This window comes from Leptinotarsa decemlineata, unplaced genomic scaffold (assembly GCF_025532065.1).
Source record: "Leptinotarsa decemlineata unplaced genomic scaffold, Ldec_3_MD MMD2_tig00000010_RagTag_RagTag, whole genome shotgun sequence".
NCBI lineage: Eukaryota > Metazoa > Arthropoda > Insecta > Coleoptera > Chrysomelidae > Leptinotarsa > Leptinotarsa decemlineata.
Window position 1 is genome coordinate 10,921,598 of NW_027412538.1, and position 24,482 is coordinate 10,946,079.

Here is a 24,482-nt window from a genome sequence, read left to right on the forward strand (position 1 = left end):
TGTACTAATATCCTTGTACTATTATCCTTGTGTGTGGATAAATATTATTATTATTATTATTATTATTTATCTTTATAAATTATCAATATATGTAAAACAACAAATTAAAAAATTCCCGAAAAACTCGTATGACTATTCATATATGTCCTACAAGAAACGCGGATGCACTGTCGCTTACAAAGCATAATTTGAAGGCATTTGAAAGATGTCCAGATTACGAAGGTATAAGGATATTTAATAAACTGAAGCATAAAAAATTTAAAAAAGAATTTAAAACATTTATGTGTGCAAAAGCCTATTACTCCATCAGTGAATTCCTGAATGACGATTTTTGATTTACTTGTTGTCTGAAAGTTACACATGTTTGTCTTTAGTACTATTAGTGTTTGTGACATTTCATTATATTTTGTTCAATGTAACAGTATTTGACGTGTACATCTATCCTGCTGCTATGTAGCAGGTGCGAATAAATTACTTTGATTTTTTGATTTTGATTTCTGTCTTAGTGTGGCAGGCCGGTATGATTTTGAAATTCGAGAGTAGACAGGGCATCATTCCACCAAGGACTCTAATAATCAGAACGACCATCTCGACAGAGTGATCTGGATAGAGTATATGGAGTTCGAAGAGAAAACCTCGATCTTTTATTCGTTTTTCCTCCTCTTTCCAGACGATATTTGTCTCGCCAGGAGCTGAAAACTTCACGACAAATATCGTATAATCATTATTATTATTATAGAATGCAGTTTGCCACGCCTCGATGACACGTCCACATACGTTCTTGCTCAGATTAATATGCGCCTTGCACTTGTATATGAATAACTTTCTTATCCCTCATGAACCATTTACAGCGAGTGAGACGTAAATAAACCATCAACTTGGTAATTTAGTGGTGGCTAATTCCATTTAGGAGACAGTTCTCACTATTTATTGAGCCCCTTCTGCCGTAATAGAAGCACACGCGGTGTTTTTTCGCGTATTACCAGATTAAAATCTAAAACACGCAATTTACGATCGTATAAACCGGCGAATGTTCTAGTAAATGTAATAGTGCGGCTTCTGAGCCAGTGTGAACTTTACTGAAATAACTTGGAGCTATTTTCTGTTTATGAATTATTCAATGGGAACAACTCACTCATCTACACGGGAGTAGACTTTATTATTTATTCTGACCACGATTCGCATCTCAACAAGTTATATGTTGTTACAAATAGGCCTGGAAATTCTGCTGGAGAAATATTCGTGTTGTTTACTAATCGAATGTGGTTCAGCCTGGGTTAGTCGTGTTGTTCGAACAAAAAAACTGGAAATGATACTCGGAAAAATTTGCGAAAAAAAAATTGAAGATATATCTGCTAATACATTTTAATTGAAGTAACAACTATGGAATTTTTTTAAAGAATAAACCACAAGCACTACAGGAAAGTCTTCAAGGCGCTCTAGGAGCGGTAGCTATTCACCTTGGATTTGAATCGCTGGAGATTAAATTTATTTGAATAAACATTCACAGAAAGTTCATTCTACCCGAACGCAGTTCTCCAATTGAAAGAGTTCTCAAGCAATGAAGTTCGAGGTGTACTGAGTTGAACCTCGAAACGATGAACACCTACAGTCCGTCGCATATTTCTAAAATGTACCGCAAAGTTACTTGAACATTTCCAATCTTTCTTCGATGTTCCAGAATATTAAGATTCCAAGTGACGTTCGTGTTTCCAATCTGGCGGATGGCTCTTTTCTGGATGAAATCCAGCAGCTTCAAGGTATGCTTAGAGCCGGAGCTCAATACATGTGGATGATACTCTAAAAAAGGTTTGATCTGAGCTTTATAGAGTATCAAAAATTGTTGGGGTTTGTGCAGGTTTCTGGTTTGGAACAGTTTTTAATCCAGTAACTTTGCGTATGCGTCAAATCCAGTAATTTTGATTTTTTGCAGACTTGTTTGTGATGTTGGCCTAATGAATAATCCAAGTTTGTGACCTCAAGCGACGAAAGCAACTTTGTCGGAAATCGAAAAAACCTCTAGAAATCGGGTTTCTTCTCCAATTTCGGCGATAATGACCCTAAAGGACTAGTTTTTGAAATCAGCTAGTGCAGGGAAGAGCTGTAAAAACCCTTCTTGCTTCGAGTATTTTCCTTGAAAACATAGAAAAATCAGCGTTCGTTAAAGGACGTGAATAAGATATATATGCACACTGCTTGTCAGATAAAATACAACAATCCGAAATTGATCAAAGCAGCCTTTAGCAGTGGAAAATCAAATAATACGCCATCAAACGCCACGAGATCAGTCTTTGAACAGTTCAATTTGGGTGAACACTGGACGAAATAACTAAAAAGGTCCTTGTGGCAGAAAGGAAGAAGAAGCCAAAGAAACGGAACCATGTCATTACTGCGGAAAAGTTATCTCTCAGTGCAACAATCTTGAAAGCAGCTGAGAAACGTGGTGATGAATGGGCTCTTAAAATAAAAGAGCGTATATCTGAGAAAACAGATTTGGTAGTCCTTGATGCCAGATGTTAGCGGTTTTGCCAAACAAAGCTCTACCAACAGGAAAGTCCAGAGGAAGTCATGAAAAGGATTAATTAATTCCTGGAAGAGCACGCTGAGGAGTGTCAGTTCTCTCTAGATGAACTCGAACACCAAATAGAAGGAGAACGACCTCAAGTACGAACAGTCAAAACTCGCTTGTTTATAAAGTATGCAGGGGGGACATTTTGATCGTTGAGAGACCCTTCAAACAAACGACTGTTTGTTTTGAAAACACAGGTTACAAAATATCACCACTACATGGTATGTCAGTAGAAGGTCAGATCCTCAAGCAGAAAGACTACGCGAGGTGAAACCAGCAGCTGCGGATTCATACGAGAAGAAGTGTACGATACAACATAATCAACAACATCCGGCAACAGAAATTGCCTACAAAACAGCAGGAGCCTCGCAAAAAAGAGAACCCGACATTTTCAGTGCTTGAACTTCCCTACGTCAGAGGATTATCGGAAAGGATAAAAAGAAGTGAGTCCAAGTTCAACATCAGAACCTGCTCCGTAGCAGCCTTACGAAAACCAGGCCACCAAACGCGAACTGCGATTCCAAGAATTGCATTTACCATATACCCCTATATCGGTGGGGCTAAGAGGCCATCGGAAGTCCGGATTGCCGAGCACACAGCGAGGAGGAACCAGCAAATCGGGAATAGCAGATCATGTTTGGACTCATCATCATAACATCAGGTGGCCCCAAGCTGAGGACATCCACAAGGAGGAACACTGGTTCAAGAGAAAGTTCAAAGGAGCTGCACATATGTTGTCCAACGACGCAATCAGCCAAGCTACCGCTAAGATACGGAACATATGGAAACCTTCAATCAAGCGGAAAAACGGCCAACTCCCACTAACTCGTTGTAGCGAGGGAAGAGGAAAGAGGGGATAGGTGAAATCGTTCTTATGACGTAATCACCCAAAGATGATTGTAAATAGTGACAATCGAAACGTCGTGAAGAAATTTGGTTTGAATAGTTGTTCAATTCTTAATGTTTTTGCTGATTTTCATTTTATTACAGTCATTGATCAACATCATTGATATTTTTAGCTATTCATTTCAATTTTTAATTCTGTTCGTTTTCTCAGCAATTTCAAATCATATTACATCATATTAGACAATGGAATACCGGACTAGTGATATTTCATTCATCATCTATTGAACTGGGTTTGAGGTAGGATTCGATTATTTTTTATTTTAGAATTCAAAAAGTTCCTACCTGTACCTTTATTGCAATTCCATACGGAAACATTTCACAATTTCTCTGCGCCGTGGAAATATAAAATGAGTGGAATGCAGAAGGCAGGGCATACACCGGAAGCGAACTAATTAAACCCTGACACACAGGTAATTATTTTAGTAAATTTATAGAGCAGAGACAACTTCGAAGCTATTTTGTACACAAGCCTAGCTTATGAATATTTTTGCACAATTACTGGTTTGCGTACATCAGTTGGGAGATTTGCTCTGGAGAATTTGATTCTAAGGGATACAAGATGAGTTCAAAACATTCCGGGACAAAAAAGGTATACAGGGTACACGAGGTATACAGGGTACATTCCAGAACAAAAAATGTATACAGGGTATAGCGCGATGACTATCAGTTAGCTGTATTTTGGAAAATGTTATAATTTGTATTATATTGTAGGAGCTTCATTGGAGCAAATTATAACATTATACATTGTAATGGCTCCAATAGAGCCATTACAATGGAATGCGGTTTTATCTGTAGATAGCACATAGTCAAGGAATTATGTAGTTTTATTTTCCGTTTGCTCATAAACGAAAGCCAATTTCATGCTGATTATTCATACGAATTTTGATGGAGCCCTGGATAATATTTGTGTTCTCATAGACACTACACTGGTTGAAATTTGTCTGGAGTTTAGGTGTGGATTCTCTGCTACAAACCCCAGACTATGTATCCATTCCTTTTTTTCTTGTTACTTCGTGCTTCCTCTTTTGTTTAGGAACCAGATATTCGTGATTTATCCAGGAAATTCACCCTATTCTGATGTTCCAGATGTGAACATATCAATAAATGAATATCAACTCTCCGTTTTCATTATTATTAGACCATCTACTTGTCAAAACATAATGAACAGAGGCTCTTCTTTGCTGAAACGTGTAAAATTCAACAACTCAACTAAATTCCATATCGTCCAACTTTAAGTATAGGAACAACATACCTCATTTGATAGGAAATTGGGATACCATGATGTCCCAATATAGGAGGTGTTCAAAAAAGCTGCATACATGTTGTTCAACAACGCATTCAGGCAAGCTAGCGATGACATACGCAATAAATGGAAACCTATAATCAAGCAGAACACGACCAACTGCCGCCAAACGGTTTGTTCCTGCTAAACCCGATGAAGCGGAAAGAGGAAAGAGGGGATAGGTGAGAGCCCTCGAATGATCTATAAATAGTCATCTCTAGGAGGAATAGGTCCAGTAATCATCCAAAGACGATTGTGCATACTAACAATCGAAACGTCGTGAGGTAATTGTTCAATTTTCAATTTTTTGCTTCATTTATATTTTATTTCAATTTCTTTTCAGGGTTCTTTTGCTCAGTATAATTGTTATTTTCAACTATTCATTTTAATTTTCACTCGTTATTTCAGAGATTTGAAATGATGTCATATTAGACAACGATGGTGATGAAATTTACCATGAAACATTGTCAATCACCTTCAAGCAAACGATGAATAACAATGATAACAATTCTCTGACCACATTCTGTCCATGACCTGCCCTCATCCTGTACATGTCCTATTCATGTCCTGGCCATGTTCTGTATTTGTCCTGTCCTTGCTCTGTTAATGCCCTGTCCATATTCTGTCCGTGCTCTGTCCTGTCCTGTCAAAATTTTCAATTAATGGTTCCGGATAAGAAGCTACAAAAGTAATAAAATAGTCAAATGTATTCAAAATGAATATTACGTTTTTTATTTTTATTCCAACATTATGAAAAAAATGTTATTTTCGTAGCTTCTTATTTAGAACCGTCAGTTAAAAATCGAACTTGTATATGAAATTCGAATTTTGTGTTTAAATTCGGAATGTAGTCAAAACCGATTTCCAAGTAACTTTTTCATATAACTTATTTCAGTATCATCAACACCAAGCAAAATTTCGAAAATTTGCCCTTTCCGCAGGAACGCAATATGCTGGGTTTGAGGTCTATACCTGTACCAAAAATCAAATATATCCTTTTAAAAATGACTAAATATAAGGCGGTTCCATCTCAAGTGTGTCACAGTGTATAAGAATTATAGCCCAGTCCATGTACCATCCAAGCCGTGATCATATCCTAAACATGTCCTGCCCATTTCGTGTCCTACCAATACCCTGACGAAATCCTGTCAATGTCCTGTCCATGTAATGATGCCCTGACCACATTCTGTTCATGTCCTGTTTTTATCCATTACATGTCCTATCCATTTCCCATGTAGGTCCTGTCTTGTCCATGTCTTGGTTACGTCAAGCCCATGTCTAATCCATTTCCTGTCATACGCATGTCCTGTCATGTCCTATTTATGTATTGTCTATGTTTTATCCATGCACTGTCCACGTTCTGTCCATGCTCTATCCATGCTCTGTCCATGTCCTGTCCATTGTCCTGTCCATATTCTGTCCATGTTCTGTCCATGTTCTGTCCATGTTCTGTCCATGTTCTGTCCATGTTCTGTCCATGTTCTGTCCATGTTCTGTCCATGTTCTGTCCATGTTCTGTCCATGTTCTGTCCATGTCCTGTCTGTTCACGTCCTTGCTATATCCATGTGTCCTGTCCATGTCGTGTTCATGTCCTCTCAATGTCCTGTCCATGTCTTGGTTACTTTCTATCCATGTCCAATCCATTTACTATCATATCCATCTACCATCATGTACTATTCATGTCCTGTCCATGTCCCGCCCGTGCTATGTCCATGCCCTGTCTATGTCCTGTCCTTGCTCTGTCCATGCCCTGTTCATGTTCGGTCCATGCTCTGTCCATGTCATATCCTGTAAAAATTTTCAATTGATGATTCCGAATAAGAAGCTGCAGAAGGGATAAAATAGTCAAAATCAATGAAATAAATTTATTCAAAAATATTATATTCGTAGCTCCTCATTTAGAACCATCAGTTGAAAACAGCACTCAAAAATGAAATTCAAATTTTGCGTTGAAATTCGGTATATAGAGTCAAAATCGATTTTCAAGCAATTATTTCAAATAACTTATTTCGGGATCATTAATGCGAAGCAAAATATCGAAAATTTGCCCTTTCCGCAGGAACGCAGTAGGCTGATCTATACCTGTACCAAAAATCGAATATCTGCTTTTGAAAATGACTAAATATAAATGTGTTCCATCTTAAGTGAATCACACTGTATAAGAATTGTACAAAGCTACGGTGTTAGCGGAACGCGTCTAGAAATAAACATGTTTGTGAAAATTATTTAAATCGTTATATTTAATTTTCTTTCATATTTCGTTGTGAAATATAAAAAAAAGGACTCAATCAAAAGCAAACGAACTGAATAGTCATCATTTGCTGAATAACCTTTGTGGAAAGGATGAAGTCCGTTCCATTAGCATTCGAAAGTGTATTTAATATGAATACAAGAACTGTCAAAGGATTCTCGTTGCTTGTAAAAACTGGATTACGAATCCCAAATCCTCGAGAAAGATGCGGAAAATAAGAAAGCAAGGATTCAAACAAGTTCCCGAGTCGAAATGAGTTTATGCAAAGAGTTTTGTTTTATCATAGCATTGTTCGAAATAATTGTGTTAAATGAATATTCAGGAAGCTGGATGAAAAACAGAAAATGAATTCTGGCATCAAGGAATAATATTCTGACTATTAATTAACCAGGATCTTCAACAAAAAGACTAATTGATAATGGAATTGTTTTTTTGTTCGTGGAACTGGAAATGCTTCAACTCAACTGGTTTCCCCGTGAAAAATGTTTGAAATGGCAAAATAGTAGTTATAGTAGTAATAATAAATAAAGAATTTCGCAGTTAAATTCATAGACAACATCTCGATATGATTTTTGACCTTCCATTACATGATTCAATTTCAATTTATCACTTCGTAATAATAAATTGATCAGGTACTCATCTATATATCAAATTTCAGATGCAATCAACTCAGTTATGGTCCGTATTAGATAAACATTTGATGAAGGTGGCCTTGAGTGAACGAAACATCATATGAAAAATAAAATGAGTGCATATTGAAGCCTTCATAGAGTTCAACCAAAAACATACATACTTTTCCTCCAAGTTATGTTAAATAAAGACATCAGAGCAGAAAAATCAAAATCAACGATAAATAGTATCCAATTAAATTTTTGCCACCCGGTATTTTCGTCTCTGACGAGCTATGGCCATGGTAAATATATGAATTAAGCGGCAAACCAGGATACTCCGGTTCTGTAGGTTTCAACCGACGATAACGAAATTACCATTTTTATGGATTAATTATAGGATAGGACTGGAGTCGCGCTTTTGGAGCAATGAGTTATGATGCTAATAACCATTATACGAAATGATTCAACTAGCGATAAACTTTTTTTGGCCCGGAAGTTGTAGCTTATTGGATATATAACAGACCATGAAAGTAATATATGTGTATCCATGATTTCCATTACCTTAGTTTTTCATAGCTCAAAACTTTCAAACCATCATTTGGTTAACTATCGTGGATTTTTTGTGTACGTGCAACGACATAAACTCTGCAATAAACAATGAATTCATATGTGAACATTGTCAGAAAAAGGTTGTGAGCAAAGCAATATGTATCAAATGTGAAGACACTTTTCATCCAGCTTGTCTCAGGCAGGCTAATGAGTCTGAGAAAGGTGATTGTAAGCATGTGGTGGGAAATCAAAACCAGGGTAAAGAAAGAAACCAAAGTGATCTAGTCTACACTGAGGAAATATTCCTAAAAGAAGAAAATAAACTTCTAAGAGACGTAATCCAGAACAAGGAAACAATTATAAAGGACGAAGAGATAGTTATCTCATTAGTGAATGACAAAATCGCGTTCCTAGAAAATATTTTGTCACGATATAGCTACAATTATCCTCACAAAACTCCATCTGAATAAAAAAACGGCAGGCAAATAGCACCAAAAAAACGCCTATCAGAAAAAAGGTGAGGCTGGAAAAACCAAGCGAAACCTTATAAATGAGTCAAAGGTACTAAACAGCCAGAAATCGGAGAATGCCTAATTACAGGGTGATTCATTTCCCAAAGTGAATCAGAGGGCACCAAAAATACTACAAATTCAAACAAAACAGAAAATTAACGAAGTCATAATGTTGACAGAAAATGACGAAGAAACACAGCATTATTACCAAGTAGTAACAAGAAGGAAAAGAGGACATAAAATCGAAAGTGGTAATGGAAATGAACATTTTCATGGGAAACACGAAAAAAAAAAGCGAGAAGATATGGCTTTCTGTATCACGGGTACCAGACACCATTAAGGAGGAAACATAGAGAAATATATTAAAGATAAAACGAAGACAGAAAATGTGCACGTTAAAAAACCAGAAACAAAAAACATACGGAAGGATAACCAGTCTTTTATGATTGGAGTAGCTCCTCATCTAAAAGAACTTATCTACGCACCTGACTTTTGGCCCAGAAATATAATATATAGTAGATTCAATTTCAAGCTAGGGCAACACTTTCTAGATGGGCAACCAAAAGAAGAGGAGGCACAGACAAACCAACCGAGGTCTTTTTTAGAAATGCAACAAGATCATCAAACCCCCAATCACCACTGAATTGTGATGATGCATTCAATATGGTTCATTTCAACATACAGGGACTTTCAGGAAAATGTGATGACCTTAACGTACTACTGACAACACACAATGTGAAAATCGCTTGTAACGATGAACACTGGCACACAGAAGATGAACTGAAGACAACTGTGATTAAAAACTACAAACTCATCTCATATTTTGCTAGGACACAACATTGAAGAGGAGGAGTATGTATATTTGCTAATGAAGAAGTAAACCTTGAACCAATAACTTATAAAGTTAGTGCAAAAGAGAGCTTTGAAATGTGTTCAACACGTATCATATCTCTGAACAGAAATAATTTCATATATATTATTAGCACATACAGAACTCCAGATAGTAAATTTGGTACCTTCATTACCAAGATAGAACAATTACTCTATGAAATATATAACAAAGAGGATACTTTTATTGTCTGTGGTGACATAAATAATAACTTTCTTGAATACAGTGTGAACAAAATGCTGTTGATGAATCTGCTACAAGAGTATAACATAAAACATTACATCAATGAGCCCACAAGGAAAACTAGCCATTCTGCAACTTGCATTGACAATATTTTAACATGGACCCATGTTCTGTTGAAAATGATTTAGTGCGGATTATATCAGTTATTCAAAGCCACAGCATCTGGTACAAAATTCTGGTGTTTTATATCTGAAGATGAATATCCGAATGTAAGACAAATCGCCCTTCAACTGACGGCAATGTTTGGGTCTGCAGTGCCACATGCAGTGCCACGCTTCAACATCCAAAATCACTCTTTGGTGAAGTTTAGACACTGCAACTCGTTTGTTTTATAAGAACCAATAAACTCGTAATTTTGAATAATCATGAGTTTTTTCATTGACATTTCAGAGCAGACCTACACTTACCTTGACTAAACAAATGTATATTGTGCGGAAAACTAATATCTATGCCACGATACACTTCACCTCGACGAAAATCCTGCATCACACATACTTGGAGCCTCTCAGAGTCGATCGATCGTAGTCTAACAATATTGAGGTTGATCGTCAACAGTTCAACTTTGAGCACCCCTGGTTTACAGAGACAGGACCGTGTTGTATGAGTTGCCCCACCCTGTATATGTCAACAAATATTGCCGATGATTCATCCTTGACTGAGGAGTAACTTTTCTTGCCAAACATATGTCTTTTCCTAACAGATGTAGGTCAGGAAGCAATAAACAAACATTTTTTGCTCGGGCTCAGAGGCAGGCGTCTCATTTGGAATTCACCAGAGCTTGTTCCGTTTCGAATTCCCGGTAGTTTCCTTGCTGTCGGCTATGAGAGTCGTTACTACGACTCCGGAGCCACAAGATGGCTAAGCTCGTAGTCACGTGATAGCTGTGGGAAACCATGCAAAAGGATATGGGAGAGGATTCGGTGTGGCATTGGATTCGAAACCGTCACCGTCAATTTTATCCGCTTCGAATTCAGATAAATCTCGACTGGATGTTGGGATGGCTTTGTAAAATTTACTCACTGGATCGGTTCCGAATACTGGGACGAAATATAGTTTAGTATTTTACTTATTACTGTACCAGTTAATTAGTTACTTGAAACAAAATAGCTACAGCTGAAAGAAATAGAACAGAATATAAATGGAAGATATCACAAGCAGAAAAAAAGTGAAAGAAATCACAGATTTCTACTCATCACAGTACCAGTTTTTTCATAACCAGTGATTACATTGGATAGCACATTATTTACTACAGGCATTCATTCACCCAATAACAGGAAATGTATAAACGTATTGATAAAAAATATATGCAAAACAGGATAATTACTTAAAAAGAAACAGCTACAGCTGATAGAAATAGAATAGAATGGAATAGAAATAGAAAATATCACAAGAAGGAAAAAAGTAAAAGCGATCACAGTTCTTTACTTATCACAGTACCGGTTCTATTAATAATAATGGTAATATATACTTTATTGTCTCAAGAAGGTATTCTTATTGACATAGTTTACATAGCTAAAATATAAAATACATTCAAAAATATAGACTCACAAAAAACATCAAAACTAAAAACAACATTAGCAAATCTTTCTCAGTAAGATTTTTGTCATAGGTACATACTATAAGTAAAATAAACAAGAAATATCAATTAGAGATGATCATCGTAAAATTCCTGCAAGCTATAATAGGGCCTGCTGATTAAAACTCCTTTGATGTCTTTTCGGAAGTATTCAATGTTCAGATTTGCTTCTTTGAGGCATTCAGGCAGGTGATTGTACATTTTAACACCGTTATAAAAAAAAAGAATCCTTGATTAATGCGGAGGAAGGGAGGGCCGTTTCAGGTTCATTTTGTTACTCATGCGGGTATTGTAATGGAAATAATTGTTGTTATATCGACATACAGTTTCCAAAATGAAGAGTGCTACCACTGTTAATATTCGTTCTTCTTTAAATATTAGCTTGCATGATTCACGTGGATTCATCTTGTATATGTGTCTGATTGCTCTTTTTTGTAATTTTAAAATAGAATTGAGAAGGTGGGAACTGCACACCCCCCAAAAAGGTATACCGTATCTCAGGTGCGTCTCTATCATAGCATTATATGCAGTTCTTGCTGTAGACCTTCCAAGTTCTCTAGATATAACTCTCAGTGCATAGCACCCCGAGGTAACTGTAGTCCTCAGTTTTTTTCATGTGGTTTTCGAATTTCAGACCTTTGTCTATATAAAGTCCTAGAAACCTAGCGCAATCTTTATTTTCAATAGTTCCGTTAGCTAAGGGTAAATTGTCAAGATTACATTCAAAAGAGATCATATTTGTTTTGCTGATGTTGAATGATAATAAATTTGAATCACACCACGACTTTATAATTAAAATATCTCTGGATATGTTTTCATGAAGATTATCCACTCATACACTATGCCACAAAATTGTGTTATCATCTGCAAAAAGAGTTAGTTTACCAAATACATCTATAGTTAATAAGTCATTAATATATACAAGAAAGAGGATCGGGCGTAGTACTGAACCGTGTGGTACACCCGAATTGATTTCTAGTTTTTTTGATAGTTCGTTTGTCCTCACCATCTGACTTCCTCCCGTTAAATATGACTGAAACCACTCGAGCGTTTTTCCTCTACAACCACAATAATACAACTTATGCAGGAGTGAATTGTGGTTAACACAGTCGAACGCTTTCGCAAAATCGCAGAAGACTGCCGCGGCTACATCTCCAATGTTCATTATTGCATATACCTCATACAGAAAACTGAAAATTGCGTCATGGGTGTTTTTATTGGTTTGGAAGCCGAATTGATTTTCATTGATTACTTTGTGAGTTACAAGAAACTCATTGAGCTTTTTTCGACGAGTTGTTCGATAAATTTTGCCAACGTAGGCATAAGGGAAATTGGCCGATAGTTTGAAGGGTCTTCAAGATCGCCACCTTTGTGTAGAGGAATGACTACCGATAATTTTAAGAAAGATGGGAATACTCCACTATGGAATGAGAAGTTTATCAGTAACACAAGAGTTTCAATGACTTCAATTGGGAGACTTTCAAAAATTTTATTTGAGATGTCATCAAAACCTACTGCTTTTTTATTTTTTATGACTTTGATATGTACTACACTATCAGACTGAGTATTTAATGTCTGGGTAAAGCCATCCATAAAATTACTTCTTTCCACGCCAATGGAAAGGTCATTCATTGATGTGAATTTGTCATGTCTTTTTATGATGTCGGTTTGTGTGTGGACCTCCAGCTTATCTCTGTGGTATTTGCTTATTTCTTTTTGCAATATTTTTATTTTATCTTGCAATTCTTTTGTTAAGTTTCTTTGTTGCTCTAGTAAATGAGTAAGTTTTTCTTTCGCTTTTGTTGCTTCGATAACAAATAGTTCATGATCACATTTTAATTTCTTTATGTGATTATCTCTGTTTATATCTTCTTCATGCAGGTTGCTGATTGTTTTCTCAAGGAGATTTATATCTTCCGAATTAGAGTTATTATCAGTGCCGGATTCATTTTTACAGCAGATCACTCTGTTACCCTGGTCGAACTTATATTTGCTTTTATTACGCACTACACAACTCCTATGGAATACGTTAAAACACTTTGTACATACGTAGGGAACAGATGTTTTATTTTTGCAGCATTTAAACACACATAACTGGGAGCAATCTGACTGAGTATCTGCTCTGGTAGCCATATTGAATTCAAGTTCAAATAAACTCAGTAATTAAATAAGATAGCACTTAATTTCCTATAGGCATTCTTTCACCCAATTACAGGAAATGTACGAACGTGTTGATGAAAAATATATGCAAAACAGGATAATTACTTGAAAAAAAATAGCTACAGCTGAAAGAAATACAATAGAATAGAAATAGAAGACATCACAAGAAGAAAACAAGTAAAAGATATCACAGTTGAAAGGTTCTAGTGAGAATACATTTTAAAATATAACTCTTTCGACATCTGTCGAACAAGTGAAGAAATAAATAATCAAAATGGAATTACTGCTGATATCTTAGAATTTTTTGTCCATTTCTGAAGACGGAGGCAGATTTTGGCCTCCGAAACGTTAAGATAAGTACCTATTGTACTATTTCGTAGCAATTTTTTTTTGATAGGCAAAATTGTTGAATACGACAAGTTACTGATGAATAGAAGATTTTTCTTTGTGAAAAATACTTCGATTTTACGCAGTAGATAACTTATCGGGGTAAACTAAAAAGTTTGCCCTTCTTATAGTTTTCAGATCGTGGAAGGTGAAAAGTTCGATGAAAAACTGATTTTCCTGCACAAAAAATCACTTTCGTTGAAAACTTGGAGAATTATCAATAATATCGCACAAATCGCAAATTGAATTGTAGTTGTTACAAATTATTGACACTGGTTCTTTGAAGCCGTTATTTGTTCTGCCAAGATCACAGTACAAATGGGGGCACACGAAATCTTATCAAGCAGTTTGTGAAGAAAGGAGATTGTGACAAAAAGTCGTCGTGTATTCAGAGATATTACATTAAATTGTTTCCGAAGATAGAGTAGAAGGTTCCCCTCTAAGGATATATTCCTGTAAACTTAAAAGACAGGTTATGACTCCTAACGGACGTGTATCGTATATTACCTTTCATTCTGTACTAACATTTCATTTGACAGTTCAAATTACCGATTTCAATTGAGAAAAATATTGGGGGTCTATTCTTAATTTTTCTAACAATTTCCTAAAGATTATTGATAGGTTTCAATAAGGTCTGATGAAATAAAAACCACCAATTTCAGTTAATAAACATGAAGAATGATGATAAGAAGTCTCTCTCTGCCGGTAACCATCAAAAACTGATGGATATGCTCAAAAATATTGGTACCTGGTACCTGGTTAACGGTATCAAAATTTTGTTCCAACCAACAAATTTTCGCTTTATTATCATCGGCCACAAATCAAAAGATTGATTGAAAATTTGAAAATTTCATTCAGTTTGCATCTCAAAAATTCGATATAATGCATTCTTCAACATTTTGTACGTTTTATTACCGGATATTTGCGTTGGAGTCCAAGTAAGGAGTTATACAAAATTGTATGCAGAAATACCGAAGGCTTTTTAGTGAATATTCTCCTGTTCTCAAAAATTCATAAAAAGTTTGGAAATTTCAATTTGGCACTATTTTGAAGTGAATCATATTTGTTCATATTTCTCACCTCCGGACCTGTATTTCAATTTTTATTTGGGCGCTACTGTTCACTGTACTGGAGGAAGCACATAGTGGTGAATAAAAAAAAACTACGCTATGAATTGCGGTATGAAAAATGAAGGATTTGAGAAATATTCATAAATCACCCTATACCATAGTTATAAATAATCTGGGTCCATTGAATATAGTTTACTATATCTGGGTGTCCCTTATCTGCCTGTATAACCTCTTCAAATTTCTCTCATTCTGCTCTCTCAGAATTTTCCGGCATATGCTGAAAATGGGGCATCAATCTCACGAACATTCTCTCGGGAAGAGACCTTTGTTTTTCCGAGCATATTGAAACGACGGGAAATTATTCTGCGAAAATGAAAACATCTTCGCCAAAACATATAACATATCATCATTCGGTAATTCTCCTTTTCAACACCATTCGTTTTGTTCCAGAAAACGCACAGCAATGAAAAACAAATCCAACTCTCGGAATTGGATTTCTCGGCGTCTGGTTCCTATTCCTGTGTCGTTTCTATGGATACGCCAATATATATGAAGGATTCCGACAGCAAGGATCTCACTGTCATAGGTATGTATCGTGGCGATGTGTGTGATTCTTTGATATATTCGAGATGATACTTGTTTTATCATGGCAGATGAAAAGATCTAAATATAATATTTACAGGAACTGACTGATTTATGCCAGTGATATGTGAAATGATAGTTATTGAAAGTATAAGAATGTTTGAAAAGTTTCATCTATATTCATGTCATGTATTTCTGTACCTCCAGATCTCAATAAAAATTCATACTTCTATTTCGTGGTGTATAGTGATCTATAGAGAATTTTGTACTCTATACATTGATGCTGTTCTTTTTTATTCACTTTTCAGCATATTATGTTCATTACTGGAGTTTTTTCCCAACAACAAACCGTTATTTCACCACCCCGACACGTGTTTCGATGACCAAGTGATCATCTTTAAATAAAAGATCAAACAAACGGTTTGGTGTTGGGAAAAACTCCATGCTCTCATTTTTAAATCTCTCTGATACTCATTCTATCCTTCTCTACGTCGATCACGTGACACGTTTCTCTCTCCCACTCACTAAAGTCTCTCCATGACCATCTCATACCACGTGATAACTATCGTGGCCCCACGCACGAAAGATGTACTACTGAATGGAATTTCCCTTGGCTATCAATACCACTAGGATCACGTGACTGATGCGCGACAAATGGGCTCAGGGAGTTGGTGAGGTGGAATCTCACGGGGGCCCAAGTCCATGCTCTTATCTTTGAATCTCTCTGATACTCACTCCATCCTTCTCCGCATCGATTACGTCACAGGTTTCTCTCTTTCACTCACTGAAATCTCTCCTATAACCAACTCATACCATGTAATAACTATCGTGGCCCCTCGTATGGAGGATGTACTACTGATTTGAATTTCCCGCTGTGCGTGCGGTAGCTTCTGATTGGTCGACTGAATGATGGCAAAAACGAAGGAGTGTGGGTGTACTGAAGTGACGCCACTCCTACTTTCAAGTCTTTGTATATTGATAAAAAGTAAGCCAAATGAATTATTTCTTATGAAAATATTTCCCAGAGGGTAAACTCCATTTTCCCTTCTCCCAAAAAAATTATTTACATCATGCCGTGAGTTCAGAATCTATCTTGAAATGTTCTTCAGCACATAAAGGAATGTCTTCCAGGCAGAAAAGGTGATCCTATAAAATCCATCCATCCGCGTTGAAATAAACAAAGTCATATTGACGTTCCAAAATGACAGATGCAACGTCGCACAACGAGATTGCGGTACACAAAGGAATTCCGAGAGGTTTTGAACAGGTGGCTTGATGTGAAGAGATTTTATTGGAAATTTCATAATACTCTCCCCTAAAATGTCCTGGACGAAATTCAATGAGGGTATTATAATCCGATCCAGACAAATCTCTCGGATCGCGAAGTTGAATTAGTGTTCATTATTGATGAGAGTTATATTTATACAGAAGGAAGCTCCCCTGGGAAATGAGCGTTCGATGAAAGACGTAGGAATATTATCAAGATTACTATTGTTCTTTTTTCCCTTTGAAAGGAATGAACGATGTTTTTGTTACAATTACTGCAATTATCGTACGAAAAACTGGAAAAACCAAATCGCATTTTTCGGTTTCTCTATTTTATCAGGATGAGTGATTCCCTCGTGGTGCTTTGAGAGTATCTTCATCTGTAGAGTAGGGAGGGTGAGTGACCCATTGTACATCCTCCCGAGGAGTTGTCCTCCTAGGTCATCGTCCATCCTGTCCTTTCCAGGAAGGTGGACAGGTCACTAGGAGAAATCTCCTTTATATTGGCAGGTGTAGGCCAAAATTCGCCGAATACACACTCTCTTTGGCAACCTTGAGGTGTCTCACGGCGGCTTCCGCGAAGGTTTTGGAAGGTGCAGCGTCATAACTGTCGTTGCGCGGCTTCTTCAACCTTCTTGGGATTCCCTCCGTGGAGGTGCACAAGTGGGGAAGCTTTGCTGCAGGGGCAGCTGGTTCCTTGCCTTTATTCAAGCTGGAGCTCTTGACTCCCACCGCAGGAAGTGCCCTTGCTGTTGAAGGTGGAGTGGGGGGAAGGAGGAGGATGAACTTATAGTTGCTGCCACTCCTGCCTCTTTCTCTCTCTTTCTCCTTTTGGCCTCGGCGCCGCAAATGCGCTTACGCCTTGGCGTTTGTATTATATCACGAGGTGATCAGCCATGTCCATCCTCATTCCAAGCGGTAGCCACCGCCTCAGATTGGTGTGAGCACTTCTGTCCAGCCGTGGGGTTGGTTTTTGTTTTTGCTGTTTCTGTTTTTGTGTTTGTTTCATTCTTGTGTGTTTCCACGAGTAGCAAGGGAAGAGTTGATCACCTCTGGTAGAGACCCGCATCACCAGAGGTAGGCTGATTACAATGAGGTTTCGCCCAGGTCCTTAAGGGGATTGTTCATGATCGCATATCACTCTGCGGTCATTCTGCATTGAGAGGAATGCTTTCTATATATTTTGTTTGTGTGTAAATATCGATGGAACATAGTTCCACTGAATCGATTTTGAGTTTTTCTCACTATCAGAAAGCTACATTATTCAGAAATAACATAGGTACGTTACTTTTCATCCCGATTTCCTCAAGGGATCGGCATTTCCGCAGGTGAATTTATTCACGCGAACGAAGTCGCGAGAAAAAAAACTATTTTTATAGATGAATTGCACCTAAACTGAAGTTATGAATTCATTAAATCTGTAATATGTAAGCTTGAGACAATGTCAACAGTGTTTGAGAGACACCGTAGCAAATTTCTTGAAAATATCGCCCATTTTACTCACCAACAATGTAATTTTCTGAACTTGACAGTATTTTTGAAATTGTCTCAAGTAATCTTAGAAAGGATCCAATGAAACAATAACAACAACAACATTTTTACTGTATTACTTCAAATGAATTAGATATATTTGAATGATTTTTTGGTTCAATTTGGTTCATTCTACCAACAATTTTCTTATTGAACATTTAGATTTTCGAAACACTAACTTGATTTCTCTTATTTTCAAGAACCACAAGAAGGACCTCCTGAAATAACTTTCAATAAGAGTACATACGAAATAGGAGAGGTTCTGGAAGCCAATTGTACAACAACTCCGGCGAAACCACCGCCCCACATAACTTGGTTAATTAACAACGAAAAGGTATGTATTTATTTTTTGCATCACAAAACAAAACAGTGTTGGACTGGCCTTATTGTTGAGGTGGCGTTGGCCAGCCAAGCCAAAGTATACGTGATTGAACTATTTAGATGTGAAGTGGTTTATACATATTGGATTATAATAATAATAATAATAATAATAATAATAATAACGCAGTAACGCAGGACTTGATACAATATAAGCGTAACCTCTCTATGGGTAAGGCATTTGATACAATTTCGCATGAACACATCTTGCATTTGCTCAGATGCCTTACGGTACCCGACAAAATAATGAGATGCATTGAACAACTGATACCACTTTGACGAACTCGCTTTACCATAGCATCTGGTCAAGCAAGAGTCCAAACAGGGTGGGTCACTTTCAGAAGGGGTGTATTTCAGGGTGATTTCCTCAGTCCCCTTCTCTTCCTCATCTCACTATTGCCATTATCCGTTGCGCTCAGAAATACTCGAGGGTATAACTGTGGCACCCCCGGAAACCGGAGGAACAAGATCACCCATTTGTTTTATATGGATGATCTTAATCTTTATGCCTCTGGAGAGAAGTATCTCCATCAGTCCTTGAGGGTGGTGGAAGAGTACAGGCATGCTATCGGTATGACATTCGGGATAGACAAATGTGCAATGGTCCATCTCAAAAACGGATGATGCGGGGACTACGGAGAGGATATGCAGCTCGTAGATGGGAGCATCCCACACCATCTGGATGCCGAGAAGACGTATACTTACCTCGGGGTGGAACAACGCCACACACAAGAGGTAACAGCAGTGAAAAACTCTCTCCGCGGCAAGTATCAGCACAAACTTCGACAGATCTGGTCATCGGAACTGTTAGGGAAGAACAAAGTTGCTGCAGCAAATATGCTTGCCGTTCCAATCTCACTCTACTCGTTTGGAGTAGTGAAGTGGACTCGGGAGGAGCTGTATCAACTCGACGTAAAGACCCGAAAAATGATGCATCTCTATAGGCGTTTTCATCCCAAATCGCCCGTTCCACGGTTGTACTTCCCTCGACAACAGGGAGGCCGTGGACTTTCGAGTTTGGAGTGTCTACATGACAGAATGGTACTGGATACAGCCTGTAAAGTCGTCTGGAGTTCGGATCCCTTTCTCTGCATGGTCCGTGACAATGAGAGAGCAGGAATTGGAGCATTTCTCCTTAGGGCAGCTGCCCTAGCAGCTGATGAACTCGGTAAAGTTTTCGACTCTGAACGAAGTGACCACTACTCTGTCACCTAGTTGAAACCCGGTATTGACGAGACACCGGTGTTGCCCTACGCTCCGGGGGATATTGAATGCGTTGTCGGGAAGGAGAAGTGTCGAATTTATTGGAACTATACGTTCCCCATTCTCAGGCTCATACAAGCTAATAAGCCTGATGTAGTCCTTTTCGACCACCAGAACAAAACGATATTTGTCGTGGAGTCTTCAGCTCCTGTCGAGACGAATATCGTCAGAAAAGAGGAGGAAAAACGGATAAAATATCGATATTTTCTCTTCGAACTCCGAAGACTCTATCCAGTTCACTCTGTCAAGATGATTGTTCGGATTATTGGAGTCCTTAGTGGAAATGTGTCCTCTCTTCTCTCGAATCTTGAAATCATACCGGCTTGCCGCAGTGAGGCAGAAATCTTAGCCGCACAGATGCAGAAGGCTGTCATTTTTGTTGAAGATATGATTCAGATAATCATAAACGGTTTTCTTATTCAAAGTTTTTTGTAGAAAACGCTCAGAGCAGTGAAAAAAATATGAATATGTACCTAAAAATGAAAAAAAAAAAAACTCTCGAAAAACTCTAAGGAACATAGGGAGACGTGAAAGTTGCTATTCTGTTTTTATTCGACTCAGTCAACCAATTTCCAGGGCCGTAATTTAAAAGGGAATAATTCACACAATTATAATCGAATATTACCGAAAAATTCGGAAATATAGAATTTAATTTAATTTCTCAGTATGAAGAGAACGTCTACGATCCAAAAACTATAATGAAAAATACAGGTCCGTATTTGAAGATTCAAAGATGGGAGTGGCCCAAGTCAGATGACACCCTGTATAAAAGATTCATGGATATATTCTGAGAGCCCACATCAAGTGTCAATAGCAAAATGTGGACAGATTTTCAATATGTCTGCGGATAAATAAGATATAGACAAAAAAGTAATTTGGGATTTTTTGGTTTTTCCTGTAAATCTCCAGAACCAAAAGAGCTATATTCGATTTCTCTACATCATGGAATAGGTTTCGAAAATACGCAACTTTGCCATAATTTAACCGACACTCTATCTCTTATCGTTTACGAGATCCCCATGTACAGAAACGAATTTGAATAGCCCTGTATAAGTAAATCAATAGAGAAGTTGAAGAAATTTGTTGAAGACAGTAATATATTTGAATTGTCATGAATTATATTGATGAAAAATCAGAATTATTACTGGCGCGCGGTACTTTGCGTCAAACACCGTTTTTGATAAAACAAATTTCGATAAAACAAATGTTGCTTCAACAAGATGGCCGTTATCAATTGTCAAAGTTCGAAAGTCTGTATTGGAATACCCTGTAGAACACTACTCGCCACCCGGTACTCTCCGCCCCAGTCCGATCCTGAATTCAAAAGTTTATTTCTGCTGTTGCCCAACTTTTCAAAAGCAAACGCCCACCGAGTTCTTTCGTTTACTTTTTCATTCTTGAAACTCACGAACTATTAGCATTTGCTTTTGAATCACGTTGGAACAGGGGAAACTTGGAGAATTATTATTGTTATAATTTCGAAGTGGGTAAATAGACAGGAATTCTTGTCATATCTCGGCAAACTCGGAATTTTCTCGCGAATGTTTAACGTTTCACTGTCGAGTAATGAAATTGTACCCTCCCGTTGTATTTTCCACATTAGGGGAAGAATGTGTAGAAACAAATTTGGTCTTAGTACAGGATCTCGCCGCAAAATCGCTACGTTCATAGCGTAGTTAATCAAACTCAAATTTTTACATACATTTTTGAATAGGAAAATACATTTATGACAGCTTGCCAGTCAAAAAGTGGCCGCCAATATTTTTATTTGAAATAATCAAGCTACTAAAATACTTCATGGAGTAAGAGCCGAGTCAATCCCTCTACGAAACCCTTCATCACTTGGAAGGATAGAAAATAGCCATGAAATAATTCAAATTCATTCAAGCAAATACATGAATTGAAAGATGTTTCAACCCAAATTCCATATTCTTAAACAAAATCACTCAGTTTTCACAATTTCATCTTTTAATATTCCAAGTTCATAGACATCAAAATTAATACGATTACAGGATATGGAGATATAAAACAATCTCCAAATACGCAAAGTTGCAAGGATGCGTATTAAGCATTTTACCTAAGTAAGGTGACTAGAGGAAAGTTGCAACCTCAGCATATGAATCTTAATAAATATTGAGGGAGGTCAAGATCAACTGAAAGTTTTGAGAAATTCATTCAGTATCCATTGATCACTCTTCAGAAAGGGTTCCAGAGCATTTTAAGAATGCAGCACATCTGATTTTCATCGTTCCTGCTGGGTAGCAGTATAATGTAAGTTTTTTGGTGATTCTTTGTATCTTTCTTAACTATTTTATTAACTACCCTTAGCGTATTTTTTTCATTTTCACCATAATAAATATTTCATTCAGTTTTAAATGAGTTCTCTCATTATTTGAATGAAAGAGGGTTGGTTGAAACAGCGATAAATCCTATCGTCATGAGCAAAGCGAGTACCCCTGGCTTTTTCTAATTGAAAATATTTGCGGCCACATTTTGACTGGTACCCTGTCGTAAATATATTCTCCTATTCACAAATGTATGTAAAAATCTAAAATACAGGATAATGTCCCAGACATGATATGTACAGAGCAATAACTGCTTTGAAGCTTCTGGATTCCATCCAGAAAAAAACCATCCGCCTGATTGGAGACACGAACATAACTTGCAACCTTGATAGTCTGGAATGTCGAAGAAATATTGAAGACGTGTCCCTCTTTTATAGTACTTTCACGTGTGGTGTTCCGGTGACTTGACACACTCGATTCCACCAAAACATATCAGAAATACGCAACGGACTGTGGCTGCTCATCGTTCAGAGGTTCAACTCAGTACACCTCGAACTTCACAGTTTAAAAACTCTCTCATTTGAAGAACTGCGTTTATGTGGAATAAACTTCCTGAGATCGTTTTTCCAAATGAATGTAATCTCCAGCGATTCAAATCCACCGTGAATTGAAATCTCCAGATTAAAATCGAAATTTCAAAAGTCATACAAATATGTGGCGATTGTGTGTTACCGTAAAAATGTTTATGTACCAAAAAATTTTATGTTTCTTTTGTAATGGAATAATCCGATACTTTTGTTGAGCTCTGCTCCGGCAGAGAAAACCACTCCAGTGTATTCCACTTCAACTTTTGAGAGAGTGGGCGTTCCATTAAGGTTTTCACATATAAGAAATCTTGACATTTTTTTATTAAGTATTATATTCACGCAGGATTTTTCGGAATGTCGGTCGCTGTTTTATCGCAGAGAAATTACATGTTCTTGGTAGTGGCACGAAAGGCCGAATTCTTATCTCTTACTTATTGTTGACATGAATAAGCAAATAATTCATGAAATGAATGGTCTGGTTTGACAACTGTCGGCATGCAACGGTGTCAATTCTGTAACCACGCTAAATGGTTGTATTTCACTGAGGCGATAAAGTGAAAAAAAGTGTTTTATTGAATGTATACCAAGTAACAACCTCACCTTGATAGTGAGGTAACATATTCATGAGGTCTCAATAAAATCTGAATTATACAGTGCATTTCTTTAATGACCCCCCTTTTATTTTTCAAAGGGGTCAATTCAAAAAATTGAAATTTGTGATTATGAAATTATTGCATGAATACCTTATTTTGAAGTGAAATTGACAGATGAAACTTTTAAGATGGCGACTGGGCGCCATCTAGAAAAAAAATTGAATGGAAAGGGGGGACGACACATAATTTCGAAGCTCCTAACAAATGCTTCACAACCCTGGACTTCAACTACTACAACTTCAACTACTACAAAAAGGCAGAACTTTCAATAATTATGAGTTATTTTGATTTGTTTGGAAAAAGATGGACAATTCAATATTTTCTAAAGTAAATGGAACTTCAAACGTTCAAGCCAGTCTCTATATACCTACACAGTAGGTTTAATGGACTGACGCCTATCAGAAAACAACTACTCCCTTGGCTAATACCGCGAAGGGCGTTGGATTATATCCGACAGGCGTCAGTGCAGGAATTTTCACAGAAAATGGGCACACTTGCAGACCGGTTTCGGGCCTATTAGCCACTCATCAGTGCAAGATAGTGACCATCATCGACCTGAAGTCAATGATATTCCACAATTGAAAATCGGAATTCCTTGAACGTTTGAAGTTCCATTTACTTAAGATTTGTTTACGGCCAGTCTTCAAGCATAGCCCACTAACTGATAAGAAAAAAAATTCAATATTTTGTTAGCAAACTCAGTTTTGTTACTCAAACTATCTTCTATATATGCTTCTGCTGCTAATCAGAAACGTTAGATATTTCTTGAAGAGTCAATCCCACAATTTTATCAGTTATTTTGATTTGTTTGTAAAAAGATGAACAATTCTATATTTTGTTAGAAAACTCAGTTTTGTTTTTCAAACTATCTTCTATATATGCTTCTGCTGCTAATCAGAAAGGTTAGATATTTCTTGAAGAGTCGATCCCCC

The 24,482-nt window shown here is 37.1% G+C and overlaps 1 protein-coding gene across 1 annotated transcript in view; it reads left to right on the plus strand.

The window, feature by feature from the left end:
- LOC111510185 (uncharacterized) overlaps positions 1-24,482 on the plus strand; it is a 101,323-nt gene that overhangs the window by 49,157 nt on the left and 27,684 nt on the right. Inside the window, exons 2-3 of the mRNA XM_074171451.1 lie at positions 15,457-15,592; positions 18,585-18,718. Coding sequence (XP_074027552.1) covers positions 15,538-15,592; positions 18,585-18,718 — 189 coding nt within the window. The 5' untranslated portion in view covers positions 15,457-15,537. The remainder of the gene's footprint in view (positions 1-15,456; positions 15,593-18,584; positions 18,719-24,482) is intronic.